This window comes from Alosa alosa, chromosome 5 (assembly GCF_017589495.1).
Source record: "Alosa alosa isolate M-15738 ecotype Scorff River chromosome 5, AALO_Geno_1.1, whole genome shotgun sequence".
NCBI classification, from domain to species: Eukaryota; Metazoa; Chordata; class Actinopteri; order Clupeiformes; family Clupeidae; genus Alosa; species Alosa alosa.
The window spans coordinates 29,941,710-29,954,412 of record NC_063193.1 but is presented as its reverse complement, the minus strand read 5'-3'; the positions used below and the strand labels follow the sequence as shown (position 1 = coordinate 29,954,412).

At 44.3% G+C, this 12,703-nt stretch overlaps 1 protein-coding gene across 1 annotated transcript in view; it reads right to left on the bottom strand.

The window, feature by feature from the left end:
• The window catches only part of LOC125295013 (intraflagellar transport protein 81 homolog), a 36,639-nt gene that overhangs the window by 20,782 nt on the left and 3,154 nt on the right, over nucleotides 1–12,703 (bottom strand). Inside the window, exons 6-9 of the mRNA XM_048244129.1 lie at nucleotides 10,584–10,694; nucleotides 10,282–10,366; nucleotides 7,952–8,115; nucleotides 3,074–3,169 (exon numbers count right to left, since the gene is read on the bottom strand). Of these exons, the coding sequence (XP_048100086.1) occupies nucleotides 3,074–3,169; nucleotides 7,952–8,115; nucleotides 10,282–10,366; nucleotides 10,584–10,694 (456 nt within the window). The remainder of the gene's footprint in view (nucleotides 1–3,073; nucleotides 3,170–7,951; nucleotides 8,116–10,281; nucleotides 10,367–10,583; nucleotides 10,695–12,703) is intronic.

Sequence of the window (12,703 nt, the reverse complement as noted above, 5' to 3'; positions counted from 1 at the left end):
AGCTAATGGAAGCCTCAAATAGTTCCCGGAAGTTAACAATTAATAATAGCAGCAGTGCAGTTACAGCAGTATAGACTGTTTGTAGCCAACATTTCAGACTCAGATTTACATTCCTTTGCCTCATCCGAATAATAATAATAATAATAACAGTAATAGTAGTAAAGTAATAGTAGGCTATCAATAGCCTAATTATAATAATAAACGATTTATGTATCGACTATGACTTTTCTGCTGCTCAGTCTTTATCAGTTCCTCATCAAATAAATTAATAAATTAATAATTAATAAATGTGCCACACGTAATAGCCGAATATAAGATAACCCTTGCCTATCCCATTTCAATTAGGCAGCACTACACCACCACGAACAAGCCGTCATTAAGTTTTTGCGTTTAGTAGGCCTACAACTTTTATGACGTGACGTTTCTTGGGCATTTAGCTTCACCATCACGTCAAGTTGTAACTCATGCGCAATGCTCATCTAGGCTATGGATTTAAGTGGCTTAAAGGCAACAAAAGTGGGATATAGTGCAACTGCTTCCCCAAAACAATTCCTCCATAACTGTGTATTTAATCGTTTGATATGTGGATAACTTTCAATGGACTAACAAAAGGTAAAGATTTTGTTATCACAAGGCTAGCTGGTTCGTTATATGGCGAAGCAGCCAACTTTGTTTGCAGCAGTGAAGCTGAGTTTGTTGTTAACATTGTGGGTAACTGTCAGGGAATTTAACCCCAACATATAGATACAAGAACCACAACACGTAGTATGGCTTTGCCCACAAACTCTGGTACCAAGAGGAGAGCCTGCTAATGTAAGGAAGAATTCCTCACACCATCAGTCTCTGACTCTGCAGCCCAAAAGCTATGTCTTTTATTGTACAGATGCACGCAGAAAATAGGAAGCAAGACATAGCGACTTCATTGTGACATACTCTTATCTCACCCACACACACACACAGACAGGGTGCAGTTCCTGTCTGTCTGGGTGCACACTTAACTTGTACTCTCTGTTCTTAGAACTCAGCACAACAACATTTAACTTGAACACTCTGTTCTTAGAACTCAGCACAACAATATCTTCTTACACAAATGGTTATACAATGATAATAATAATTTCCTTACAGTAACGTAAACGTTTCTTCAGTTAGGAGCAGTAGCCTACTGTTTTTTTTTATGTTGCATTTATTTTCGTTGGCAAAAGCTAGCCTAATAATATGCATGAGAACCTATATAGATTTGAGGGAGCTGCAGCTGTGTAAACCCCATCCCCAGAAACCCAAGACGCTATACTTAAGGTAGTTCGCTCATTATCTCAGATCAGTGAAGAACTACCAGAGAAAACGTTGGGGAGAAAACTCAAACAAGTTAATGTTAGACTTAGACTAGCTGTGTTACAGTTTCTCGTTGCAAAATTAAAATCTCCATGCGCTTTTGTAGGCTACACGCAGTCTCAAAAACACTGTTTACAGCTCTTGAGTCACATACTAGGTCATTTTTTTTATAACGATAATTTAGATAGGCCTTGGCTACACTTATGGGGTGGGTGCTATTGCGTTTTCTAAAGAATCTCATGTCTTGGTTTTGTACAGAAACTAATATTAAGTGACACATACGTAAAAGGGAGAAAAAAAGGTCATCTTCCGATATTTAGCAGGCTACGGTCTGGAATTTAATTTAATATTGTTGTAATGGTAGGATAACTACACAATTTACACAATAATTACACTGTGTTATACATATTGTATATCAATGCATTTATTGTCTGTCAATTACCCAAAATTGTGGCTCTGTCTCTCATTGAACAGTAGCTTATTTAATGCATTCTAATCCATTGTCAATCACTTTTGTAAACTTTTGTAAACTTTTTGAAGTTTACATGAACCACGTGACCTTAACAAATTTTGAACACCCATTGTGGCAACTCTACCTTTATATGGCTCTGGTCTGAGCGTTGCGTTATGTTTGCCGCTGGCTGATGTGATCCCCGCCTAACTATCTAACGCTTGAGTAGTTGACCTGAGTTTAGCTGAGAGGAATTACAGTAGTTAAGATATTCATGTGTCTTAATGGAGGCCCGTGAGAGACACGCGCATAGCTATGGAGGCCTGTGAGGGACAAAGTACTAGTTCAGATGTTCATGTGTCCTTATGGAGGCCTGCGTTGAGACACATGCATAGGTATGGTAGCCTAAGAGGGACAAATCAGCCGATAACTATCTTACGCCTGAAAAGCACAAGGCACTCGGTAAGATGTTGATGTGTCTTAATGCAGGGCTGTGTGAGACGCACATGGCTACGGTGGCCTGTAAGGGACAAACCACTAGACATGGGGCCGCTAATGTAGGGCTAAGCTGTAAGGGCTCGATCTGGACAGATGTCCTGTCCCTCCTCCTGAGAAGCTGACACAATACATATGACCTCACCTCCCACATTAGAGAACAAGAAAACACAACGCAACGACAACAATAACAACCATAGCACAGGCTTCATCTAGCAGCCGGTTAATGCAAACATATGCCACACCCAGCAGGAAGGGAGCGTATACACACACACACACACACACACACACACACACACACACACACACACACACACACACACACACACACACACACACACACACACACACATCATTACTTTAACAAATCAGAGTACATGAATGAAGCACAGAGTTCAAAGGGCTAGGCAAGAGACTCTTGTCCCCACCCAGGTGGAGGGGGGTGGAGGAGGCTCAGAAGGGAGGTAGTGGGGGTGGTCTGTTACATAGTGACCCCTTCATGTGCTTGGATAAAAAAACAGGCCTTCAAAGACTCCTATGGACAGACACTGGCCTTATATAAATATGGTTGCGTAAGAGGCTGTGAGGCTTGCCTTGATGTGAACGCTGTACCAGGACCACACACACGCTGAACCACGGCTTTCATGTCATGGGCCAAACACACAGCCTCTACTGGGCACGTGCGAACGTAAAGAGGCGTGGAGTTCAGGCCTCTGCTGGACCGTGATGTGAGTATGTGTGTGTGTGTGTGTGTGTGTGTGTGTGTGTGTGTCTGGAGATGGACATTAGGGTCACCTGCTGTCTGAACAGAGAGAGCTTGTCATCCATGGGGTCATTCCGCATCATTCTCTTCTCAATCAACTGGTTGATCTGAATGTTGGCCTCACGGATCTGGACAAACGAGAGACAGAGAGAGAGAGAGAGAGAGAGAGAGAGAGGGAGGGAGGGATGGAGAGAGAGAGAGGGAGAAAGAGAGGTTTAATTCTCTATTATTAGACCACTCTCTAAAACACAATCATATTTGAAATTCCAATTCCAACATGGCTGAATGGAAAAGGGATGATCATCTGTGAATCTGTGAACTGCACACACACACACACACACACACACACTGTATATCGTATGTCTAAGTTTACAGTATGGCAGGAAGGATTATTGCTCATTTTATCATCTCTGTGATGGGAAATGTAATATGACAGTCCCCCTGTTGCTCTTATCTCTGCTCATGTGTTGCTGTGCATAGGCCTACTGCATTCTAGTTTGATCTCTGCTCATGTGTTGCTGTGCATGGGCCTACTGCATTCTAGTTTGCCATTGCACAATAAACATGTTTTTATTGACATATTGACAGTGATGCATGGAAACATTTTGACACACTGCAAAAGCAACACTTCCAAAATAGTCGCCCACACACTGCCCTCCCTAACTCCACTTCTTCAGAAAGTAAATGGTTTCTTCTTCTACATATGATTTTAGTCATCTTTAGTTCATGTAATACTTTATTGTCAATGCACAAATTAAGTAACAGTAGTCTGAAACGTTATTGTTAATGCACAAATTAAGTAACAGTAGCTTAGTCTGAAACGAAATGCTGTTTTACATCTAACCATTGGTGCAAATAACTGACATGTCCAAATGGGCCTTGATGAAATGCGTCGCTAGACTGTTCATACACATTTTAACGGGCCAAAGTTGAAGAGCTTTTGTCCGTTATTGTTAGTGCAAATATAGGCTGATTCATGTTCCCTTGCATTGTTTAACTGAGGTCCATGGCTAGTCTGGCTTTCATCAGACCAAGCTCAATCTTTTAAGAAATCAAAAAATAAATAGCGGGCAGATCAGGCTGGGTTCACCCAGCCTAGTCCATAGGCACCGATATTGTTTAATTTTTCGATTGAGATATACACGCTCTGGCTATTCTAAATGCAAAATGCATCAGGGAGTTATGACAAAGCGGTAACTAACAAACTAGATCCTAATTGAAAGCTGTTAGCTTCCCTAAGCTACAGGTAGGATTATAAGGTAGGCCTATTTACAACATAAATTGTCAATAGGCTATGCTGGCGACACAAATAAAATCTCCTTTGGAAACCAATGGCTTCATGCTTACAGTATCAAAGCGGGACTTAAACTGTCATATCGTGGCGAAAAGTTGTAATAACATTCACGCAGCTCCATGAGTCAAGGAAAGCGCGAATGAAGTAGCCACTTCTAAATGGGACCCACTACACAGTAGCTTAAGGTGTTTTGCTAAAGCAGCCATAATGAAATGAAGGTGTCATTGTTTGGATACTTCACACCTGCGTGCTTTTTAATTTCACAGACTACAACTACCAAGCTGTAATCAAAGCACATCGATTCCCCTCTCACACCCTGCACGCACTTAAAACAAAATAAACAGGCGTCTCAGTCTCACACATGTATAGGCAAAACTGTATCAGACCGGTGTAACGTTGGTAAATCTTCCATTGCACAGAATGATTTTGTAGCACGTGCAATAAATGACAGTCGAAAGATACAAACAGTGCTGCTATACATTTGCTTGGTATAACCGCATTTATAGTTTTCTACAAATGCAATAAATCAAATGCCTCCATCACTCAACCAACGCTTAACGGTAACATTACCTAGGTCCTTATTGATATTACAAGATTAAGCACCTGCAGTAAAAAACCAAGCATGTCCGATAAACATCCTCAGATTTATTTTCGCTTCAAGAAGAAATGGGAATTACACTTCATGTGAACATCGCCCTATCCTTATTAGATGTTTCGCTGCGGTAAATTACAGTCCTTGTATGAAGCGTCCATTGTTTTTCCAACCCACTTTTAACTTCCAACAAAATTACGTCTCACTGCAACGATCGCCATCTAGTGGACAAGCGACTACTTCTCGCCAATACTGAAAATGCAGCCATGATGATGATGATGAATATTTATTTTGGCTTTCTTTTTAATCCTACTGATTTTCATTTTTTCTGGGGGCAAATCACAAATGAGTGATTATGAGCCAGGTTGATGTGGGCCCTTGAGACCAACATACCATAAAAGATTCACAGAGAACTGTGTCTGCCCTACCCTCCTTTCAGGGGTCCAGTCCAGCGGGGGGCTGCAGATGAAAACGAAAAATGGCGGTTCCATGCTATCCATGTGGGGTACATGCCCACCAAGTTTTTGTGTACCCCGGTCTTTCAGTGTCAGGGAATCCTTGTTGGTGTCGTCACTAAATGTACACATAAATTATTTTATTGTAAGGCCCCCATGAACGAAAGTACACAAAACTTGGCATGCATTCAGAGGGTGTCATAATGATCCTACACTTTTAATTTCATGCAGTTTTGACCTTGTCAGCCAGAGATATTGAGATGAAAACACCTAATTTTTTTTGCTTTTTTAATTTTTAACTAGGTGGCTATACATGAAATAAGTGGTAATGGGATGGGTTGACATGCCCCCTTAAGACCAACATACAAAAAAAAAGGTGGACCTCCTAGGCCCACGGTTCTCGAGATATTCACAGAAAACTGTCTCCGGCCACCTACAGGCCAGTTGATGTATAGTAACATAAATTAATTTATTGTGTGGCCCCCATGAACGAATTCCACAAAACTTGGCGTGCATACAGAGGGTGTCATAATGATCCTACACTTCCAATTTTGTGCAGTTTTGACTATGTTAGGTCACAGATACCTTCAATTACACCACCTCATTTTTACTTTTTTTGTGTTTAACTAGGTGGCTATACATGAAATGAGTGGTTATGGAATGGGTTGACATGGCCCCTTGAGACCAACATACAAAAAAATGGTCCTCCTAAACCCTACGGTTTTGAGATATTCACAGAAAACTGTGTCTGCCCTACCCTCCTTTAGGGGGTCCAATTCAGCGGGGGCTACAGATCAAAACGAAAAAACGATGGTTCCATGCTATCCATGTGGGGTTACATGTCCACCAAGTTTCGTGTACCCCAGTCTTTCAGTGTCCGGGAATCATTGGACGGAAATTTGGGCATGCTAAAAAAACAAAACAAAACAAAAAAAAAAACTGACTAAACCTATATGACCGCTTAAGCTAAAGTGCGGCGGTCATAATAACGAGGAAAATTGTCCAGCAACATTGCTCAAAAAGTCCCGCGTCCCATGTCTTTAAAGTTGCTTTATTAGCATGACAGTCGGAATATAGTATTGTCATTAATACATACTATAGTCGGAATATAGTATTGTCAGTAATATATACTATAGTCGGAATATAGTATTGTCATTAATACATACTATAGTCGGAATACAGTATTGTCATTAATATATACTATAGTCGGAATACAGTATTGTCATTAATATATACTATAGTCGGAATACAGTATTGTCAGTAAAGTCACTATTCAAGTCGCATTCAAAACCAGTATTCCCTCCTTTTTCCTCTGGAAGAGAACAAAGGATACTTTGCTAGGCTTTGGGCTTGTGATTATAACAGTTTAAAACATTTCAATATTTGAAGTATGATACTGATAAGAATGATATATTGAAAGAATGATCCATGGCATATCAATATGCTGTTGCATTACACAACAGAGACTTGTTTAGGACTTGAGAAAAGTGAGGACTTGGACTTTTAGTTGGCCTTGGGAATACTTAAACTTGCTTGGGATTGGGAATACTTGGACTACTTTGGGATTGGGAATACTTGGACTTCCTTGGGATTGCTAAATAGAATACAAGTGGATGTAAACACTTCGTTCTCACGTTCTCAAACTTGAGCCCTTAGTGTTCTCCACCAACAATCTCCCGGTGTTCTCTAAAGAGTGCACTCGGTCCACTTCTAAACACTCTTTACTCATTTGTCCTTGTGTTAAGAGAGTTCACTCAGGTTCACTGGCTTTAGCTGATTGTGCTGAATACTTCAACTGCACCAAAAAGCCGTGTCAGCACTGCAGATGCCCAGACATCAGTTCTCGGGCAGCCTTTCTGACTCCTTATAATTAAGAGCATATTATAGAGATCAACGTTATCGGGGTCATTTCTTACAGTCCTGCATATATTAGCTAGGCTAGCTATGACTGATGATAAGCCATCAGTGCTGCCTCGTGTTGCTGGGCAGTGATAGCATACCATTAGCACTAGCTAATAGGTCCCCTCAGGAGAGGATGGTCTATGTGTTTGCTAATGCTGCTATGCTAACCCAGTGTCAGGTGGTCCCTTTGTTACTGGCTATTAGTAAACACTCATATATCAGTATCAAACTCATACTCCAGGAGCTTCAAGAGATCAGGGAAGGAATTTTTGGCTCCACACTGTGTGTGTGTGTGTGTCTGTGTGTGTCTCTGTGTGTGTGTGTGTGTGTCTGTGTCTGCGTGCGTGTGTGTGTGTGTCTGTGTGTGTGTGTGTGTGTGTGTCTGTGTGTGCGTGTCTGTGTGTGTGTGTGCGTGTGTGTGTGTTTTGGGACATGGTCAGGGGCTTGAGAGGGCCTAGCTGTGGTCAGTCAGTCTGACGCAACCCTGCACCAACCTTGTCCTCCAGCTCGGCCAGCACTGTGTGTGTGTGCGTGTTTGTGTGTGTGTGTGTGCTTGTGTGTGTGTGTGTGTGTGTGTGTGTGTGTGTGTGTGTGTGTGTGTGTGTGTGTGTGTGTGTGTGTGTGTGTGTGTGTGTGTGTGTGTGCGCGTGTGTGTTTTGGGACCAACCTTGTCCTCCAGCTGGGCCAGCTCGGCCTGTCCCATGGCGGGCTCGGACGCCACCTTCTGCAGGTACTGCACGGCCACACGCTTGCTCTGCACCTCCTTGGGCAGCTTGTCCATCACCATGTAGCTGTTGAACTTGATCTCCTCCTCCAGCCTCTTCATCACACCTGGGACATAGTGTGTGTGTGTGTGTGTGTGTGTTAAAAAAAAACATTATTGAACTGGATCACATGGATCAAAGACTCCTGATAAGGATACTATGAATGTGCTATGAAGCCTTAGCCAACCATACACTGCACCACAGTAAAGACCAAAGGGATGGAGGGAGTGTGTGTGTGTGTGTGTGTGTGTGTGTGTGTGTGTGTGAGTGATTGAGAGAGTGAGACCTCAGCAGAGCAACACACTAACTGTTTTCAGACATGTCCTCCGCACTATATGCGAATCTTTGTCAAACGGATGTCCGACCCTTCGGGTGATTCAGACATGCTTAGATGCTTACTGTACAAGCGGACATAATGTGTGAACCAAAACCCACGCACAGAATCTCGGCGTGGGGCGAACTAGCCAGGTCACCCAGCAGAGTGGCGTTTTAAATAGCAAAGAGGCATATCATATAGTTCATGTTATTCTTAGCTTAAGGAGAACGAATCATTGGAAACTCACTAATTCGATTACACAATGGGCAAGGTAAGAAGAGGCCAACACAGTTTGGCCATGCTCCAAACTAGCCAATGAGTGCAGGGCAGGCTGATAACCAACCTGAACTTGTAAATGACGAGAACAGCCACCGCCCCCTCCTTGTCCTTGTTGCCTTTATGATTTCCTTCTAACTTATCTTATACCAAATAGGAAATGCAAACCATGACATGTCCAGCCCTGGAACTGTCGCTCTCTCTGTCATGCGCGCGCGAAGTAGCCTATAGGTTCCAAATGAGGTTTTATGGTAAAGTAACGTTCAAGTCAGATCTGCTGCATGAAGGAGAGTAAGAGGACACCCGTACACTGCTTGTATGTTTGATAAATAGCTCCATCTCATATCAAGGTTTTGATGGACGATCAGAATATAAACTATAAATAGATTCTGAGCTCATTTGCATAATGTCTGTCGAAAATACTCGGAGGTGACTAGTGCTAGAACCGCATAAGTTTAGAGTTCCAAATCGGGCTATGTTGTTTAGATATACGCCCCGACATCTTGATATGCGCAGAACTTGTGGACTTACAGGCAGATAAAACAGCATACCCTTGACTCACTCACACACACACACGCGCATGCATGCACACACACACACCACCCCCAAAACACCTGCTCATTTCAATGATAATGCTGGGGAAAGATCATTGCCAGTGGTGAAAGGGGAGACGGAAATAAACAAATTATTTGCTCTGGTCGCAGAGAGGCTAAATTCTCATGATGTACACCACATAGCTCCGTGTCATCCACAAGAGTTAATGCCCCCAGACCTAAATAAAAGCCGCTAAATTTAGGGCCGCTGCATCAAATATTTGAAGCACGAATACCAAAGCAGCGTTAACCTTAAATAAATGCCTGATGCCGAGCCTTAGTTAGGAGACGGCTGTTTGTAAGAAATCACTAAATAAGTCTGTTCTTTCCATGGGATCCGGGCTCCAAGTTTCCACCGTGAGAGAGCCCTTCCTTTTGGGCAGTGTGAGCTCAGCTACGTGCCCAGCGGCACCAAAGTGAGGGTGTTTGTGTCTGGGGTCATTTTGGGACCTGCAAATGTGCAAAATCTCAGGCTGGACAGCAAAATGCCTGGCCCAGGCTGATCCAGTGTGATGGCGAGAGGCGGTCAGCTCACACACACACACACACACACACACAGAGCTCTAATGGTGCCCTTCAAAGGCAAGAGGAGATTAGAGGATCACTACACATAAGAGCCTATTAGCAGAGAATCTTCTCATTCTCACTTGCTGTCACCTCTGCACTATCAGAGGCTCGTACAGGCACGAGAGCATGACCCCCCCACACACACACACACACACACACACACTCACACATAGACAGACACACACAGACAGACAGGCAGGCACTCTCTCTCTCTCTCTCTCTCTCTCTCTCTCTCTCTCTCTCTCTCTCTCTCTCTCTCTCTCTCTCTCTCTCTCTCGTGGATAAAGGGCTTATACTCTTTAGCAGACATATACATATAAACACACATTCCAATACATCCCCTCACACACATGTGACACACTCAGACAGACAGACAGACAGACAGACACACACACACGTGAGCATACACATGCACATCTGTTCCCTCACATGGGCCGCACACCCACACACTGTATGCTCGTCCTGCAGGGCAGACACTCACTCTCAGGCTTGGCATCTGCTGCTGCCTGGTTCAGGTCCTTCAGCTGCAACTGGGCCCTCTGCAGCCTCTGCTCAGCCTGAAAGAGCTGACACACACACACACACACACACACACACCAACAAATATATCATTAGCCAGCACATGACCTTGCTTACATAACTGTCCATTTCTCATATTTATCTGAAACTAAGCACTTTTTTTTAAAGACAGGCTGTCTTATTTGTCCATGTGTGTGTGTGTGTGTGTGTGTGTGTGTGTGTGTGTGTGGGGGGGGGGGTCAAAGGTCGTCTCCTGGACGCTACCTGGTTCTTCTGCTCCTGTTTCTGTTGGGCGAGGGCCTCCTCCCGCTCCTTCTCCACCCTGAGCTGCCTGGTCAGCTCCAGCATGCGCTGATGGTTGGACACGCTCTCCACCTAGTGGACAGAGTGGGTATTGCGCTGAGACTTCTGGGGAATTTCTCAGGGGCTTACGAGGCCTCCCTCAGACGGCTTTCACCTCGTCTGCAGCGTCCTGGGCATGTGCCCGGTAAAATTAGCACCCTGCTAAACCCCCCCCTCCCCTCCCCCAACCACGATGTCGGAAGCCTCATCCTGTCTGACATGTCTGCTATGTCTGTGAGGAGGAGGTTGTGAACAAGGCTGGGGGTCAGAGTCTTAGGCTGGTATGCACAGCTTTTGTATGGTGTTTTTACGGAGATCTAAAGCTGGGTTGGGGTCAGGGGCGTGTTTGCTTACAGTTCAGGAGTTTGGGTGTGTATGGGATGTGTATCATGGTGCAGCTGGGCTTTAGCTGAAGGTGCTTCGCTGGGTGTGTTATGGTTTAGAGTTTTAGCTGAAGGTGTTTGGCCAAATGTAATGGTGGAGCCAAGCTTTAGCTAGTGGTGTCTGATTGGGTGTCTTATGATGTTGAGCTTGCTAGTGGTGTTTGGCCAGGTGTGTTATGGTGTTGAGTTTTAGCTAGTGGTGTTTGGCCAGGTGTGTTATGGTGTTGAGTTTTAGCTAGTGGTGTTTGGCCAGGTGTGTTATGGTGGAGCTGAGTTTAGCTGATGGGTGGTGTCCAAGTGTGTTATGGTGTTGAGTTTAGCTGGTGGGTGGTGTCCGGGTGTGTTATGGTGTTGAGTTTAGCTGGTGGGTGGTGTCCAGGTGTGTTATGGTGTTGAGTTTAGCTGGTGGGTGGTGTCCAGGTGTGTTAACATGGGAATCTCCGGTTCTGCTCTCTCCTGGTTTGAATCCTACCTCACAGGACGCTCGTTTAACGTATCATGGCTTGGTCAGCTATCTGCACCTCACCATCTCACCACAGGGGTCCCCCAGGGCTCAGTGCTGGGCCCCCTTCTCTTTGCTATCTACACCACCTCCTTGGGACAGATTATCCGTTCGCATGGCTTCTCATACCACTGCTATGCAGACGACACACAGCTCTATCTGTCCTTTCCACCTGATGATCCCTTGGTTTCAGCACGGATCTCAGATTGCCTCTCAGACATCGCTACATGGATGAAGGCACACCACCTCCAGCTGAACCTCTCAAAGACTGAACTGCTGGTCCTCCCAGCTAAACCTACCATACACCACGACATCAACATCAAACTTGACTCCCTGTCTGTTTCACCTACCAGGACTGCAAGAAATCTAGGAGTTGTTCTCGACAACCAACTAAACTTCTCAGATCATGTTGCCTCAGTCGCCCGGTCATGCCGTTTCGCACTCTACAACATACGGAAAATCAGGACTTACTTGACTCAAGATGCTACTCAACTTGTTGGTTCAGGCAATAGTCATCTCACCACTGACTACTGCAATGCCCTCCTGACAGGTCTCCCAGCCTGGCGCAGTGAAACCACTTCAGATGATCCAGAACGGTGTGGTGCCTGGTCTACAACCAACCCAAAAGGGCACATGTTACCCCGCTGCTCATCCAGCTACACTGGCTACCTATGGCGGCCCGCAGATCAAATTCAAGGCTCTAACGCTTGCCTACAAAGTAGTCTCGGTTCTGCTCCCACCTACTTGAATGCCCTCATACAGACATACGCTACCTCTAGACAAGGCGCCCTCTGACTAACGACGCCTAGCTCTACCCACCGCACGCCAAGCCAATCCAAACTTTTTCATCTGTTGTTCCTCGTTGGTGGAACACACTGCCAGTTCCTACAAGGGCAGGGATATCCTTCTCCATTTTCAAAAAACTCCTGAAGACCCAGCTCTTTTAGAGAACATCTCCTCTCATAGCAACACTTACAACAAGTCTTACTGATCCTAGCACTCACCAGCCGCCTTAAACTGACAAGTAACTGTTAAAACAGCACTCACTGATGCACTTATTCTTACTGTACTCTAATGTTTTTAAATTGTCCTAAAATTGTTGAGAATTGCTCTAAAACTTAAACTGTTTACCATGTTGTTAGTTGCTTTGGCTAAAA